At 53.7% G+C, this 16,078-nt stretch overlaps 7 protein-coding genes across 7 annotated transcripts, besides 2 other annotated features; 4 read left to right on the top strand and 3 right to left on the bottom strand.

The window, feature by feature from the left end:
- Positions 1 to 21: 21 nt before the first annotated feature.
- Positions 22 to 1,808, bottom strand: ACLA_074110 (putative choline transport protein; the record flags this gene model as incomplete). Its single annotated transcript, XM_001275799.1, has 5 exons — positions 22 to 122; positions 189 to 422; positions 487 to 761; positions 823 to 1,162; positions 1,220 to 1,808. The coding sequence occupies 5 exons, from the start codon at positions 1,806 to 1,808 to the stop codon at positions 22 to 24; spliced, it is 1,539 nt and encodes a 512-aa protein (XP_001275800.1).
- A 939-nt stretch (positions 1,809 to 2,747) lies between these two features.
- Positions 2,748 to 2,773: a microsatellite.
- A 69-nt stretch (positions 2,774 to 2,842) lies between these two features.
- On the bottom strand, positions 2,843 to 3,840 carry ACLA_074100 (urea carboxylase-associated family protein; the record flags this gene model as incomplete). Its single annotated transcript, XM_001275798.1, has 2 exons — positions 2,843 to 3,042; positions 3,102 to 3,840. 2 exons carry the CDS (start codon positions 3,838 to 3,840, stop codon positions 2,843 to 2,845), a joined length of 939 nt encoding a protein of 312 aa, XP_001275799.1.
- Positions 3,841 to 4,437: 597 nt separating this feature from the next.
- Positions 4,438 to 8,222, top strand: ACLA_074090 (GTPase BMS1; the record flags this gene model as incomplete). Its single annotated transcript, XM_001275797.1, has 4 exons — positions 4,438 to 4,495; positions 4,599 to 4,669; positions 4,730 to 4,819; positions 4,896 to 8,222. The coding sequence occupies 4 exons, from the start codon at positions 4,438 to 4,440 to the stop codon at positions 8,220 to 8,222; spliced, it is 3,546 nt and encodes a 1,181-aa protein (XP_001275798.1).
- Positions 6,602 to 6,703: a microsatellite.
- Positions 8,223 to 9,270: 1,048 nt separating the features above from the next.
- ACLA_074080 (uncharacterized protein) lies at positions 9,271 to 9,864 on the top strand (the record flags this gene model as incomplete). The annotated part of the gene is made up of 1 exon (XM_001275796.1): positions 9,271 to 9,864. The coding sequence occupies one exon, from the start codon at positions 9,271 to 9,273 to the stop codon at positions 9,862 to 9,864; it is 594 nt and encodes a 197-aa protein (XP_001275797.1).
- Positions 9,865 to 10,550: 686 nt separating this feature from the next.
- On the top strand, positions 10,551 to 10,871 carry ACLA_074070 (uncharacterized protein; the record flags this gene model as incomplete). The annotated part of the gene is made up of 1 exon (XM_001275795.1): positions 10,551 to 10,871. One exon carries the CDS (start codon positions 10,551 to 10,553, stop codon positions 10,869 to 10,871), a length of 321 nt encoding a protein of 106 aa, XP_001275796.1.
- Positions 10,872 to 11,687: 816 nt separating this feature from the next.
- Positions 11,688 to 12,498, top strand: ACLA_074060 (putative lactoylglutathione lyase (Glo1); the record flags this gene model as incomplete). Its single annotated transcript, XM_001275794.1, has 2 exons — positions 11,688 to 12,323; positions 12,457 to 12,498. 2 exons carry the CDS (start codon positions 11,688 to 11,690, stop codon positions 12,496 to 12,498), a joined length of 678 nt encoding a protein of 225 aa, XP_001275795.1.
- A 282-nt stretch (positions 12,499 to 12,780) lies between these two features.
- On the bottom strand, positions 12,781 to 15,305 carry ACLA_074050 (CCCH zinc finger and RRM domain protein; the record flags this gene model as incomplete). The annotated part of the gene is made up of 5 exons (XM_001275793.1): positions 12,781 to 13,107; positions 13,192 to 14,195; positions 14,263 to 14,943; positions 15,012 to 15,130; positions 15,241 to 15,305. The coding sequence occupies 5 exons, from the start codon at positions 15,303 to 15,305 to the stop codon at positions 12,781 to 12,783; spliced, it is 2,196 nt and encodes a 731-aa protein (XP_001275794.1).
- Positions 15,306 to 16,078: the final 773 nt, after the last annotated feature.

The following is a 16,078-nucleotide window of genomic DNA, read 5'->3' as shown; positions in this document are numbered from 1 at the left end:
TTCCTTGAACCAAACAAGAGTTTACAAATCCAACCGTGGCCCATGATAATGCTTCCGCGCATAAACGAACCAATTCGCCACCCCCAGAACCAGCATCGCGACGAGCACCACAGCCGCATAATCTGTCACTCATTAGCACCCGCAGCCCACCCATCCAAAACCACACAAGAGATAAGGATGTAACTTACTCATATTGCCCCCGGTCACGGGAAACTTCGTCGGAAACGTAAAAAACACCGTTATCACGACCGCCCACAGCACACAGACGACGTTGCACACGTAGCCCACAAACGTCGGAACACGGAACGCGCGGGTGGCGGGCAGATATGCCGCACTGCGGCGGCGGCAGAGGAGCAAGGCCGCGGGGACGGCGAAGGAGATCTGGGCGACGATGACGGTTGTGCTGATGAAGGCGTTGAAGGCTGCGTATTACTGGGGTGTCAGCTTGCTGGATGCCCGCGGTGGGAGCTTGGGGGAAGGGAGTACCTGTTGTAGAGCAGACGTATACGATGCCGACGAGGAGGACGAGGGATCCGTTAAGGAGGAGGGCGGCGACGGGGATGCCGAGGGTGGGATGGACGGCGGCGAGGCGGTGGGAGAGGAAGAGGGCGTCGTCGCGGGCGAAGGACCAGGTGAGGCGGGAGGCGGTTTGGTGGACTGCCGTGAGGGCGACGCAGGAGATGAGGACGAGGGCAGCCATGAAGGCGGATGCGGCGGTGGGGGAGCGGGTGGCTTTTTCCCAGATGAAGTAGATGGGGAAGCTGCTGATGTTTAGTTGCTTCTGCTTTCTTACTGGATGCGGGAGAGGGAGGGGAGAGGTACCCCGTGGGAGTAGTCAGGGATAACCCGACGTCTCGGTAGCTGTAGATCACAGCGATGGAGAAGGGGAATGCGGTAAGAAAGCCCACGACGACGGTCGTGAGGACGGCCTTTGGGACGATGCGTTCGGGCTCGAGACACTCCTCGGCGAGGTGGAGGGTTGCGTCGAGGCCGGAGAGCATGAATTGGGGTGTGGAGAGGCCTGTGAGGAAGGAGATGCCGTCGGGCCAGCCGCCAGAGCCATTGACGAACTTTGTCCAGATATGCCAGGAGTCGACGGGGGTGGAGGAGCGAGCGGGACAGGTGATCGTGATGGCGAGAAAGGTGCTGAGTGATAGGAGGACTGTAGAGAGTCAATGTGAGGACGAGAAGAGCACAGATACGATAAGGGAGGACGTACAGCCAACGTTGTATATCCAGAGCGTCTTGTTGGTCAGGAAAATATTGTAGACAACCATGGCGATGTTGAACAGTTGATAGACCAGGAAGAAATGCCATGCCTGGGGCTGGTATGTTGGCTGCCATCGAATGACAACCGCCATAAGAGCCTGGGTCGCCGCCAGCGCAATCGACGCCCCCAGTGTGATCCATGAGAAGACAGCTGCAAGCCCACTGAAGTACGAGAGACTCCGACTCCAGCGCTCTGGAGCCAGGATGGAGGTGAAGTGGTACTGTCCGCCGGCCGTGGGATACACACTGGCCAGCTCGGCGAGCGTGATTCCCGTGCACAACATGGCAACGGTGACGGCCACGATCCCATAGAGCAGCGATACGGCACCACCAGACTGGATAGCAATGGCGAAGCTCGCGGCAATAGCAACCCAACTGTTAGAGATGTTGTAGCCTACGGCGATGATGCTGAGGATACTGAACTTGCGCTTCATGGGCATGTCGGGGAGGCCCACGATGAGCTGGCCATTGGCCAGCTCAATCTCGGGAGACGCATCTGCGGCTGCCTTGGAGTAGGAGTCTTTGGTGTCTGTTGCCATTGTCATAGAAGATGGTCGAATACTAGTCGAGGATATGAGATGGGTAGGATGTGCTCTGTCGAGATATGCATTTTTCTACCAGCGTCCTTCTCCCCCCATAACCCAACCCCCTCATTCTGTGGCAACCAGATCCTGATACGCATCGCCTAAACAGGGACGATTCGACTCAACGGCTTGAGTTAGATTGATGGCCATGACCTACAACGTACGGAGACTAACACCTTCGCGCAACGAGATAGGCAGCACGACGGGCTCGGAATCGCCTTATCATTCCGAGCCTGCTATCAACATCCCAGCGATCTCTCCCAATCCATATCATTCGGCACTATCAATTCAAACGGAATCACGGAACCAGCCGTATCAACCCTGAAAGGATCATCGACAGGACTGCGGGGAAGACGGAGTCAAGACTTTGGCGTGAAGGCTTCACGACTCGTTAGACCCAGGAAGCCAGTTTCCCCGCAAAATTGGACAGAGCCGACGGGACTGGTGGCGAATGAAAGCTTGATGAGGCCTTCGTCTTCAGATTAGCTCCATGACTACAGTTTGGTCTAGTTCCGAGGTTGCAGCGATGGTTGGTAGTGGAGGAGGTCATCAGAGCGGCCTTCATTACAGCGCAATCTTCATTATCAAGCTATTCAAGACCACTAATGAATGATATTTGTGCGGTTGGTTCTACCACGGGGTTGATCCGCAGGGCGGAAAGTTGCGTGTCGTGTGCAAGACACCGGTACTGGCGATAAACACCAACAGGCAGCTGCCAAGTTGTTTGAGGTTTTATATCAAGTCGAGAAACCAGGTGCGATAGAATAGTAGAGATGAAGCAGCTTCAGTCGCGGTTGGACTTTAGATAGCGCGGTTCTTGCGTTTGGACGTCAAACGTTATACTAATAACTATGCAGAAACGCCCGTTTCGCACTACATCCGATCCGAGATAGAAGAGAGAGAGAGGGAGAGAGAGAGAGCATGGAGTATGGCGTCAGATATGTTGATATGGTCAACTCAGATCCAGCAAGTGGCCTGCAACATCACAACTACAAACCAACAAAGCCGGATCCATCATTCTCCCGGGGAGGCATCTGTAGGCCATGCATTCCGGCATACTTGGGACTCTCAGGCTGTTTCCAGCCCTCGAGCTTCTTTGAATCGGTCAGCTTATACACCTCTACACCCAGAGGACGGGTTGTAGACCCCATTTCGCCCTTCTCTTCCCAGCCCCATTGAGACAAGTCACCTACATCATCCATTAGCAGTTGCACTTTTGACGCGAGAGTGATTGGTGAGAGATGATACCTCCAGGACAAGCCGAAAGTGCGCAGAGAACATCCACTTCGGCAAAGAACTCGAAATATTCCCCAGGCTTGGCCGGCGAGGTTTCCATGAAGTACTTCCCCTCCTCATCTAGACCTGTCACCTGGAAGACATTGAGCACATCATGCACGTCCAGCTCCGTCAATCCATAAGGCAACACTGCGCGCGTCAAGTTCGAATGGCAGTGGAAGTCAAAAGGCTCCCCACCCATTAGCAGGTTGACGTAAGGATCACACCTGGTTCCCAGCAGGTCGTGAACCCGTCCACCCCATCGTGACGTCCCGAAGCCGACACCCTCCTTCCTCCGGCCATTAACATCCAACACTTCGTGTAGCTGTCCGCCGTTGAGCGAATCTCCCGTGATGGTGACTAGCGGCCGTAGATATGGGAGGTTGGACCAGAGGCGGTCGCCTACAGAGACATGGGAAGCGTGAATCTGACGCGTGCGCGCGGCCCAGAGTCGTTCCCGGGGGTTGTTCGCATTCCAGATGTTGAGGTCGCCCACTTGAGGCCCGTTGGGTGTAATTAAACGACAGATGTGGCCCGCGGGCACCACCCACGCTTGTCCGGAGCAGGGGCGAATGGTAAATGATGACTCGAGAATCCGCTCAGTTTCTCCAGAGGCAGTCTCCGACACGGTCCGGTAGAACTGGGACGTGCCATAGACTGCCGAATCCTTGGCGGCAGTGTATGCGGGGGGAGGCCGACGTGGAGTAGACATCTTGATTTCGAAACACAGAGAGCTGTCCTAGGTTGACTGTTGATCTCAAACAGGTCTGCTTGAAATGCCCGTTCACCTGGCTAACCTCAGGCTTTAATAGAAAGCCGGCGCGGCCATGGTCCGACAACGGCCGCATATCGTAACATCGTATCATTCGTATGCTATCTCGAGCCCCGCTCGGCGCTTCTACCCCAAGTTTAATCTGCCTCTCGATTTATGGTTAGTAACTTAGTTGGTTTACGAGATGGATACTGGGGACTCCATCCACCTCCAGTCTCCAGACATGGCCGGCCCGGTGTCTTAGGGCACGGCCCTTATCAATTGATGGCCGGCCCGAAGCGGGTCCGATACAGCGATAAGGATTCCAGATGAGTAATCATGTTCTTTCCGCCTCAGGCATCCAGCAGAAACTTTTTTTTAATGGATATCGGCGGGGAGAAATTCCGCCCCGGCGAAAAAGGAAATAATAATTTTGGCCGAAAGCTTGATAGCAAATCGTTCAAGAACAGCTCGTTGGTTTCGCTTTGTTTTGTGGTGAAATTTTCTCTGTGCACAGGAAACTCTTTCCTGAGAGGTCATAGACCTCAAATATCCAGCATGGACGACCAATCGAACAGGGCGCATCGGCCCGCGAAGGAGAAGAAGAAATATGAGGGTATGCTCAAGCTCCGTTTTCTTGATTTACAAACTTCGAGAGCCTCAACATGACATCTACTCTCTTAGGAGCGGCATGCTAACATGATATGGGGTGTATTTAGGTAAAAACCCCAAGGCATTCGCTTTTTCGAATCCCGGAAAAGGTGGCAGACAAGCCGCGCGCTCGCATGATGTATGCTTCCTGCCATTCACCTACGCAGAATCTAGTCGCTGACCATCATGACCTATCCAGATAAACGAGAAAAGGCTTCATGTGCCTTTGGTGGATCGGTTGCCTGAGGAGGCGCCGCCGCTTGTGGTTGCAGTGGTTGGACCTCCAGGTGTAAGTTCTTTCAACTGCTGTTTATCAATAATGCTTAAAACACAAGAAAGTCGTCTGACAGATTACTATCGTACAGGTTGGAAAAACCACTCTCGTGAAGTCTTTGATTCGCCGGTATACGAAACAGACCCTCAGCACACCCAAGGGACCCTTAACTGTGGTGACGGCGAAACGGCGACGTCTTACTATCTTCGAATGCCCCTCCGACTCTCTAGCCAGCATGATCGATGTTTCCAAGATCGCAGACATTGTACTCTTGATGATTGACGGCAATTATGGTTTTGAGATGGAGACTATGGAGTTCCTCAACGTCTTGGCCTCCAGTGGTATGCCAGGAAACGTGTTCGGCATTCTGACACATCTAGATTTGTTCAAGAAACCGAGCACTCTTCGCGCGGCGAAAAAGCGATTGAAGCAGCGCTTCTGGAGCGAGCTCTACAATGGTGCCAAGCTGTTCTATTTGTCCGGCGTGGTGAACGGCCGCTATCCTGACCGCGAAATCCACAATCTCTCCCGCTTCCTTTCCGTCATGAAGAATCCTCGTCCTTTGATCTGGCGTAACTCTCACCCGTACGCTCTTGCGGATCGTTTCCTGGATATTACACCGCCTACGCAAATCGAAGAAAATCCCAAATGTGACCGTACCATCGCTCTCTACGGATATCTGAGAGGAACAAACTTCCCCGCTCAAGGTGCCCGAGTCCACGTTCCTGGTGTGGGTGACTTAACGGTTGCTGGCATTGAGTCTCTTCCCGACCCGTGCCCCACTCCCTACATGGACCAGCAAATTGCCAAATCATCTGGCAAAGGCAGCAAGCGCAGGCTAGGCGAGAAGCAAAAGCTCTTGTTTGCTCCCATGTCAGACGTTGGTGGTGTTTTGGTCGATAAGGATGCCGTCTATATCGATGTGAAAACCTCAAATTTCGAAAGAGGTGACAGCGACGATGACGAAGACCGCGGTCTGGGAGAACAACTTGTGGTCGGCTTACAGGGTGAGCGCAAACTGCTGGGTGAGGCCGATGGCGGTGTCCGCCTCTTCAGCGGTGGTGAGGCCATCGCCAAGGCAGAGGACGAAGATGAGAACGTTGGCAGAAAGGAGAGGAGAAGAGTGAGAATCATGGAAGGGGAGCGTGATCAGCAGGATTTGGCTGAGGATGATGATGATGAAGGGTTCGAGAGTGGAGAAGATGAAGAACTTGATGAGGACGAAGAGGGAGACCTCAGCGATGACGAGGAAGGCGATCTGGATGTATCTGCTCCAGCAGACTTTGCAGCGAACTTCAGGGAGAGACAGAACGGCAGCGCAAAGCGTGATGAGAATGATCTTGAGTTTGCCGATAGCGATTCTGATCTTGGCTCAATTTCGTCTGTGGAGGACCAAGAGTTGGAAAGCGATGTCGATGAGGATGATGTGGACGAGGATGAGGATGGTGCTTTTCGCTGGAAGGAGAACATGATCGCCAATGCAAAGGCTCTTCATGGCAAGCGACCAAAGTTCCGTACTGCTGACCTCTCACGGATGATGTACGACGAATCCATTGCCCCAGCAGATGTGGTGAAGAGATGGCGTGGTGACTACGACGACGACGCGGAAGAAGATATCGAAGATGAGGAACCGGAAGAAGAGGACGATTTCTTCAAGAAGACCAACACTGAGAAGGAGGAGCGATCGGATTATCGCGCCGTTCCGGAATTCGATTACGAGAAGCTAGAACAGAAATGGCAAGACAGTGAGATGATCGAGGCTCTGCGGAGCCGGTTCGCCACAGCCAAGTTATCCCGCGGCGACGATGAAGATGAGGACGACGATGAGGACCTTGATGATGCTTTCGACGAAGACGACGAGGGAGACGGCGAGTTCGAAGATCTCGAGGCCGATGATGAGTTCAACGGACTCTCAGACAACGAAAACGACGAAGGTGCTGAGAACAAGGAGGAGCCCGCTGATCTTGAAGCCGAGCGTGAGCGTAACGCGAAGAGGAAAGAAGAGTTGAGGTTGCGATTCGAAGAGGAAGATCGCGAAGGCTTTGCCAACTCGAAAGATAATGCGCGACAGGGAGGAGCGGCCGAAGAAGAGTTCGGTGAGGATCAATGGTACGAGCTGCAGAAGGCGAAGATGCAAAAGCAGCAAGATATCAACCGTGCGGAGTTCGATACTCTTGATCCGGCTTCAAGAGCTAGAGCTGAGGGATTCAAGGCTGGAACATATGCACGCGTTGTGCTTGAGAATGTGCCTTGCGAATTCGCGACCAAGTTCAACCCTCGATTCCCCGTGATTGTCGGTGGCCTGGCCCCGACAGAGGATCGGTTTGGCTACGTGCAGGTCCGGATCAAGAGACACCGCTGGCACAAGAAGATCCTGAAGAGCAACGATCCTCTGATCTTCTCGCTTGGCTGGCGTCGCTTCCAAGCCCTCCCCATCTACAGCACATCCGACAGTCGAACACGAAACCGCATGCTCAAATACACTCCCGAGCATATGCATTGTTTCGGCACTTTTTACGGACCCCTTGTGGCGCCAAACACAGGTTTCAGCTGTGTCCAGTCACTCTCGAACAAGACCCCCGGTTTCCGGATTGCGGCTACCGGTGTGGTGTTGAATGTGGACGAACACACGGAGATCGTCAAGAAGTTGAAGCTTACCGGTGTGCCTTACAAGATCTTCAAGAACACCGCCTTCATTCGGGACATGTTCAACACGTCGCTTGAAATTGCCAAATTCGAGGGTGCTTCGATCCGAACCGTCTCCGGTATCCGCGGTCAGATCAAGCGCGCTTTGAGCAAGCCCGAGGGGTGCTTCCGTGCCACGTTCGAAGATAAGATCCTGATGAGCGATATCATCTTCCTGCGCGCATGGTATCCGATCAAACCCCATCGCTTCTACAATCCTGTGACCAATCTACTTGATCTGGAGGAAGACGGGACTGGCGATAACGGATGGCAGGGAATGCGTCTGACCGGTGAGGTGCGCCGTGAGAAGGGAATCCCCACTCCTCAGAACAAGGACTCCGCCTACCACGCGATTGAGCGACCTACCCGTAACTTCAACCCGCTCCGAGTGCCTCGACAGCTGGCTGCGGATCTTCCCTTTAAGTCCCAGATCACCAAGATGAAGGGACACAAGGACAAGACCTACATGCAGAAGCGTGCCGTGGTGCTTGGCGGCGAAGAGAAGAAGGCGCGGGATCTCATGCAGAAGCTCACGACCATGCGGAACGAGAAGCAGGCCAAACGTGCCGCGAAGCAAGAGGAGAGACGCAAGGTGTACCGTGCCAAGGTTGCGGAAAGCCTGGAGAAGAAGGCGGAACGAGAGAAGAGGGAGCGTGATGAGTACTGGCGGCGCGAGGGTAGGAAGCGGAAGGCTCAAGACTCAGAAGGCGGAGGTGGGAAGAAGCGCAGGTGATGATCAGCGCTTCTTTGGGTTTTCTGTTGCCTCTTTGTCTTGTTCAATATCCCATGGGTTTGTCTGGTTGTCAAAAAGTTCTCCTGCAATGGGTATGATTCAAGTACCTACGTACATATATCATGTATCGCATGGTGGGTGGCGTTTGTTTGACTCTATCTGCTGGTAAATACTATTTTCTACTGCTCAAAGACTCCTGTTATATAGCAGCATATCTCCCCATCGATCCGTTTATACCAGTGGTCCACCATCTGATGATAGACTCTGAATCTCATCTTTGGGAACATCATAATCACGTGATCCTTCCAGCTTCGGCCTCAGGTATCAGGATTAGCTAATCAAGCACCAACGCATCGACGGACACGTGACCGTGGCGCGCACGCGTCTCCGGCCATCCAGCAGTGATTCCTGGCTGTACAGACTACTCCGTACAGAGGACTGGAAAGCCTGGCCGGTGAGCTCTGGATCGTGGTATCTTGGAGAATGATATCTATATAATCCTCGAAGCGAGGTGTCTCCTAACTCCGCCTTTCCATAGTCCATACCCATGGCAACCGACTGCTGTTGACAGGCTCCGATCTAACGGGACGTGACGCTGTGTGGAGATCAGAGTTGTTGACAGTTGAATGGTCAATTCAGTTGCCGCTCGAACTGTCGCAAATCGCAATTACACGCCTTGCGCGTGCAAGTCGGAGCTACAAGTTACAACACTAAGACAGAACCCCTCCTTGCAGCAACCTGAAGAATCTTTCGGGCCAAATGCGCCTCTTGGAGCCAATCGCGACTTGTTCTGTCTGCTTCTCGCTGCGTCTTCTGAGTGCGGGCCGGAATACGCTCACTCGTGCCACTTGAGATCGGTGGCCCCCTCCCCCTCCCTGGCTGGTTCAGGGAAGTAAACGCTACCTGGAGGGAGCATTACCATCGAAGCCGTTGAAGCTATTCTCTTTCGACTGCTGTTGAGGACGGAAAGTAGTTGTTTCTGTCTTCGGAACCAGTGGAAGGTTGCCAGCCTGGATAGGCGTTTGGGTGCGCGAGCGGCTCGATCGCAATGGGCGGATCGTCGCGGCTTGATATGCATCTCTCAGAGCCAGGTTCGCTGCTTGTGGCTCGTCCGATTGACGGCACAGTTGCTGGTCTAAACACTCAGAAGGCCCCGGCGACAGGCACGGAATCCGATCGTCCAAAGCACACTATGAACTATCCACCGCCTCCAGTGTCGCAACCCGCGATGTCTTCCACAGAGTACGTGTCATCAAAGAATGGTTCCAGAAGTGATCTGCCGGATATTGCGATACATCCTGGAAGCTTTGCTTCACGCCCGCAACCGATATGTACCTCGCCAAAGCATGATTCCGCTCATGATCGTTCGTCGCAAGCTCCGTCTGAATACTCTATACCCGACGGACAATCGCGAACACCCAGTCTGTCTCTCCACGCAGGGCAAGAGAGGGGTGGTTCCTCTTCAGGGTTTGACAATTTACCTCGATTTGTTGCCGGTCGCAAAAGGACTGCAACAGGCGACATTAAGCTGTCAAAAACTTCAATAGCACCTGCTCGCGCAGGTGTCGATGGCTCGGAAACCTACCATGCTGGAAATGCTCAGTCTTCCTCCCATGGAAGTAGGATTGCCGCGGTAAATTGACTTTGTAATGATATGTTTGTTGTAATCTGATATCGCTGATCTCAATTCTATAGTTGTCTGTTCATCTTCGTACGCGACTATCCTATGCCGCTGCCCAGATAGAAAAAAACCGGCAGTCGCTCGATGCCCAAACCAGACTGCCGCTGGATTTACTGCAGGATATTTCAGATACCTCCTCAAACATTCTGAATCCACCCACCCATGCCGACAGGATACAGAGTCCGCGCCTTTTGAAAGAAGATTCCCCCGATGGTTCTACGGTTTCCGCGCCAGATCTGCTAACCAAGTCCCATTTGCACCCTTTAGATAGCACTGCTCGACTTTCCCCTGCTGCCCGTTCTGAAGATCTCTCATCCACTTCGCATCCAATACAAGCGCCGATATCTCAAATATCGCCCAAGAAGCCATCGGCGACCCCGAAATTGGCGCCTCCGGCAGATATCATTCCAAGTAGCAGCAGTCGCCGGCGACGATCAAACCCAAATCAAATGCTTGCCCCTTCGCCACATCATTCTTCTTTCGGTCAGAGGCGATACTCTCAACATCGAACAGAGACCTTCGATCCGAGTGACAGCTCACAGAAAGTGCTCATTCCTGGAACCCCTCCCCTCCAGCCATTATCGCAGGTCACTTCTACCCCATACTACGGTCTTTCCAGGCAGTCTACTCATTCTCGGAATGCGTCAATGGAGCAGGACGCAATTGAGACGTTACTTTTCATGTCCAGTCCCGGTAATTCAGCGTATCATCCCCATTCGCAGCGGCAACAAAGTGCCTCTCACCTCAGCAATACTTCAATAACCGCTGGATCAAGCACTACCCATAGTCGGTCTCAGGATTCTCAGGCGGAGGGAGAAGTTAGTCGACTTGCAACGGGGCCTTTGGAACGAGCTCGGTGCCTAGAGGCGCAAGCTGGTGACGAGATCGATCGTATGCTGGACCAGATGGAAGATACCGACAGCGAAGAGGACAACAAGCCTGCACGTCGTCGCTTTCAAGCGACATGAGCCTCCCAAATTGTCCACCAGCAGCCTTCATTGAACAAACTCGCTAGATCATTATATAGACCTTGCCTTGGTTTTTGGTCTTCTTGGCGATGGCTCTCCCCATATTCTTCTCACCGGCCTTCTTTTCGACCATATAATGGCATCTTTGGAGCATTTTCCTTGCGAAAGTGATGATATATCTTCCACCTACCGCATCTCGCAAGTCTCATCTTCTATAAGCCTCCCTCATTATCATGGCGCTGTGACGGGCATCTTTACTACAAAATTCGCATATAGCTCAAGTTTGTCTCTTTAAGTTAGAGAAATACCTATTGGGACTTCCAGCTTCCAATCACGGACGGTGAAGCGAATTCGCTGTTGGCCAGCGCCGTACGATATCTTCACCCTTCGTTGGTGTTTTGGAGAATACCTGGTTCATTAAGGTCGTCTCACAGTGGCATGGGATATCATTGATCGTTCTCTCTAGCATTGATCGCCATCATGGCGGGGTTATGGGTCAAATTGGCGTCTTGTATGGGGCATTACCGGCAGTGATGCATCTCCCCGAGGGGGACAGTTACAAGGGACTCAACTGCTTCTATACACCTGCAACTACCTGGGGTATCTTGCTATTTATATTGTGACAGTTTCAAACCCCTGCAAGAATTGATCTTTCGTTTGATGCACAACCCCCCCCCGGACCCCCTTGACACTTTATCCATCACCAAAACCATTGGGATTTTTTATTGCCCCGCATTGTGAGATAGTCGAGTTCATCAAACAGATCTCTCCTCAAGGGCCAAACATCGCAAGGCCCCATACCAAACAGTCACCACAATGAGCGCACAGCACACTCCCACCTCACCTTCCTCATCTCCCTTCGAACCAGGCGTCTTCCTGCCCGGCGGGCACAACAATGACCCCGCGCTCCCCGAACACAGCCCCACGGCCGGCTTCAAACTGAACCACTTCATGCTCCGCATCCGCGACCCGCAGCGCTCGCTCCACTTCTACATTGACCTCATGGGCATGCGCACCGTCTTCACCATGAACGCCGGGCCCTTCACCCTCTACTATCTCGGCTACCCGTCCACCGCGGAAGACCGCGCCAACCTGCCCGCCTGGGCCGCCCGAGTCGCCAACCCGCACGTCCTGGCGCAGACGCCCGGCCTGCTGGAGATGTACCACGTGCACGGGACGGAGAAGGCGGCCGCGGACGGCGGCCTCGAGATGTCCACGGGCAACACGCCGCCGCACCTCGGCTTCGGACACCTGGGCTTCACGGTCCCGGATGTCCCCGCCGCCGTGGAGCGCTTGCGGCGTGAGGGTGTGCCTATCGTGAAGGAGCTCGGGGACAGCTCGCGGGAGAGCGTCCCGCTAAGCGACTGGGAGGCGGAGAGGGGAGTGGGGGTCGGCGACATCCATCCGGAATATAAACGGCTTTTTGACCAGATTGCTTATGTGGCTGATCCGGTACGTTCTTTTTTTCCCCCTCTTTTTTTGCTTTCTTTCTTCCTCTTTTGGCGCCCTTTCCTCCCCTTGCGTTGTAGTGGTTGGGTTTCTTTGCTGCAGGTACCCGCTGGATCGTGCTGATGTCTGATTACAGGATGGATATCTTGTTGAGTTGATCCCGCAGAACATGCAGTGAATTTTAGTTTCGCCTGCGGCCGCACTTACATGACTTGGTATTTTGTTGAAGCTGTATATGGACCTGATATTACCAGGTCTTGACTGCACTGTATTGAAACCGTCCTAGTTCCACAGGACAGCACAAAGTGTAGAACCAATGCGCACAAGAAATCTAGCATCCGCATTTTTTTTGAGGTGGAAAAAAGAGGAATTCAAACATAGAACGCCCAACCATGATATCGCATTCATACATGACAACCTCATCCTTTTTGCATCCCCCTCTGCGCATCGAGAATAATATCTACTCGCCCCAGTTGTCGTCCATTTCCGCAACGTCGTAGTCAACATCATGATTTCCATCCTTGCGCTGCTCCACGGCCAGTCCCGAGCCAGCTGCAGACTCCATGACCGTATCTTCGTCCGATGCCGTCTTGGCGTCGGATGCCGCAGTGGGCATGCTGACGCTGATCGGTGGGTTAGGGACCCAGGTGAGCTGGACCTCGCCGACGGAGGGGATGTTCCATGGCCCGAACATGAACTTCTCCGCCTGGTAGCGTTCCTTGAAGGCCACAACGACCGAGTTGGGCTGGTCCGGGTGGGGTTCGATGGATTCGTATTCGCCGGCGCCCTGTAGGTTTCGTTAGTTTGATCTGCTCTGCTACAGGGGAAAGGATATTATGGTGGAGGAAAGGGAAGGGATGTTGTTGCTTACGATGAGGAACTGTCTTAGCGCTTCGTCCTTCTCGGAGTTCAGTTCTACGCCAGCGACGGCGACTCTCTTGGGCCGGTTGTCGAGACGCAGGACACCGCCTCGCCCGCGCGCAGCACCCCGACCACGATAGCCTCCGCGGAATGGCGGCGCTTGCCCGCGACCGCGCGGTACGTAGCCTCCTCGGTAGCCCGCATATCCCCGTCCGCGACCGCGGTAGCCGCCTGCTTCCTGACTAGGGTCAATCCCCAGAGTTTTGGCTTCCGCCTCGAGAGCGGCCAGCTGCGCGCGGAGCTGCTTCGTCTGCTCGCTTGCGTTCTCGTCGACGGGGGATGGGGCGGTTTCATCAGCGGAGTCGGCACCATTGCTGCCGGCGCTTGCGCCAAGCCGTTCCAGGAGTCGTTGCTTCTCCTCGTGCTGCTTCTTCAGTAGCTCTTCGCGCTGTTTCTCCAATTTCTGCTTGGCCTCTTCGGTCTCCTTGCGCTTTTTCATCTTTTCCTCGTAGGCCTTTTGCGCCTCCTCCTGCTGCCTCTGGAATCCCTCCGGATCGAAGGCTGGACTCTCGTCCATTGCATCACCAGAAGGACGCTGGTCGCCGTTTCTCTCCGCTCTGGGCTTATGCCAGTAGACCTTGACGAACCGGTTATCAAAAATGACCTTGGGACTGGACCAGGCACGCTTGGCTTCCGCGTGGTTATCAAACGTGATCAGGGCCAGTTTGCGCTGTGGTTGTAATGAGATATCGGCAATCTCGCCGTATTGGGAGAAGAATTCCCGCACACTCGCCTCATCGAGCTTGTCGTCGGGGATCTGCTCCACAACAATGGTCTTGATGGATGGATCATCACTGGGACCAGCTGCAGAGAACTCAGATCGACGGCCACGACCTCCAAACCCGCCCCGGTCCCCGCCGCGACCACGACCGCGACCCCGGTCACTGCCACGCATCGGACCTGGTTCTCGTCTCTGGAAGTCCATCATGATATTGGCTGATTTGGGATCATATTCTGTAGAGGTTCGTTATCAGTAAGAGGTCCTATAGCGTGTTCATTGAATTCTCTTGAAGGAACCCACCATCTGCATTTGAAGCGCCAGGACCGGCATCATGCTGGTACGGACAGGCCGCACCCAGATAGCAGATGCCTTGCGTCTCATAGAACGGACACCGTTCCGAGCTCTTGGGCCCCATCTGCTCCTGGGGCTGACCGGGCCCGCCCGGCGCCATGGGCATGGGAGGCATCCCTGGCATTTGCGGAAAACCCATGCTTTGTAAAGCCATCATCGCCGCCATTGGATCGTTCTGATCGAACCCTGGGAAAGAGGGAGGCATCACCGGGAAGCCAGCACCAGGAGGGGGGAATTGACCTGGCGCACCATGAGCGGCACGGCTATCCCGTCCCATCCAGTCGCCTCGACCACCCCCACGCCCGCGACGGGGGGTCTTGAAGTTCCGGTTCTGAGGCACATCTTCGCGGTCCTGATCCATCTGGAAGCCTTCTTGGAATGTGCGTTTCCGGTTGAAATTCGAGCTGTCGGGCCCCGGATGTGATTGGGGCACGCCCCCCATTTGCGCACCATAACCATCTGCAGCAGGGCCGGAGGTTGCAGGGTAGGAGAATGCTTGTTGGGGACCCGATACGGATTGCGGAAGGTCGTTAGGGTGCTGAGGTTGGGGTTGGGGTTGCGACACGGGCGGAGGAGCCTTTGGCTGCGTCGCAAATGTAGCGAAGAGCTCCTCGACAAACTGCGTAGTATCTGTATGCGGGGCCAATTTGGTTAGAGAAGATGATTCAATAAAATGCGCCGAAAGAGCCAACACTCACGCTCTCTCAAAAAATCCTCCAGGTTCTCCACTGATGCCTTCCGGATCTCATCATCCGGAGCGTCGGAGCGGATCAAAGCAAGGACATAATCGGCAAGGACATCGGAGTCGGCATCGGAGCTGTATTTCCAAGAAAAGGGGTGTCAGCTTCTCCCAACACCAGGAAAAAGATACCGCATGCTATATAGGTGTGCAACTGGATGGGCGCAAGGATAGAGAAATCCACCTACATGTCTTCCAGCTTCTTCACAACCCACGTCTTCACCTCGGTCGCCTCGTCCTCCGTGAGCTGCATGTTCGCGGGCGGAGGCTGAATCAAGCTTCAGAGGCAGGATGCGAGCAGTTGTTGAACGAGCACGTCGGCAATTTTCGAGCACCAATGGAAGCGGAGCTTGCAGCTGTTTCCAGTTTTCGCCACGTCGGTCTTCTAGACGTGGTAAGAATCGAATCGGAAGATAAAGAGGGAATGTTATCTATACAAATAGTCGAAAGATCGAATGAAGCCACCGTGGAGGCTCAGGGACGAGGGGGGAGTGAACAGAGCTTTGCGCATTGGAAGCTGGGGAAACGCGAGCAACGCGGATGACGGCAAAGTCACATGACCCCGTCGGTCTCACAGACAGCGCAACAACAAAAACTACACAGAAATAGTCTTGTCAACCAGGCTATCTAGTTTTTTCAATTTTTTCATCTTGGGTTTTGCAGCAGCAGTTCCTGGCAATGCTTACAGGTGGAAAAGTCTACATGGGAAGGGCAAAGTTTTTGAACTACCAAATGAACTTTTTTTCATGTCCAACCAAAAAAAGAACAGCAAGTAAACTATGTAAAGAGCCCTCGCAGTCGTTAAAACGTAACAAATAAGATTAGAAAAAGCCAATAGCAATCGAATGCTGTGGCACACCTGGATTCTACTTCTCTCTAGGTAATCGAAAATCCACATACGACATGAACCAAGCCCGGGTTGTGTCTTGTCTTGAAATTTTTCTCATTCGTGTTGCCTTTGCCTTAACATAGACAGTGCGGTGTATTCGTCAATCTCATAAACATAGATTTCCAACCATGACTGGT

This window comes from Aspergillus clavatus, genomic scaffold (genome assembly GCF_000002715.2).
Source record: "Aspergillus clavatus NRRL 1 1099423829791 genomic scaffold, whole genome shotgun sequence".
NCBI classification, from domain to species: Eukaryota; Fungi; Ascomycota; class Eurotiomycetes; order Eurotiales; family Aspergillaceae; genus Aspergillus; species Aspergillus clavatus.
Note: the sequence above shows the minus strand (reverse complement) of the source record. Positions and strands in the feature narration are given on the sequence as shown.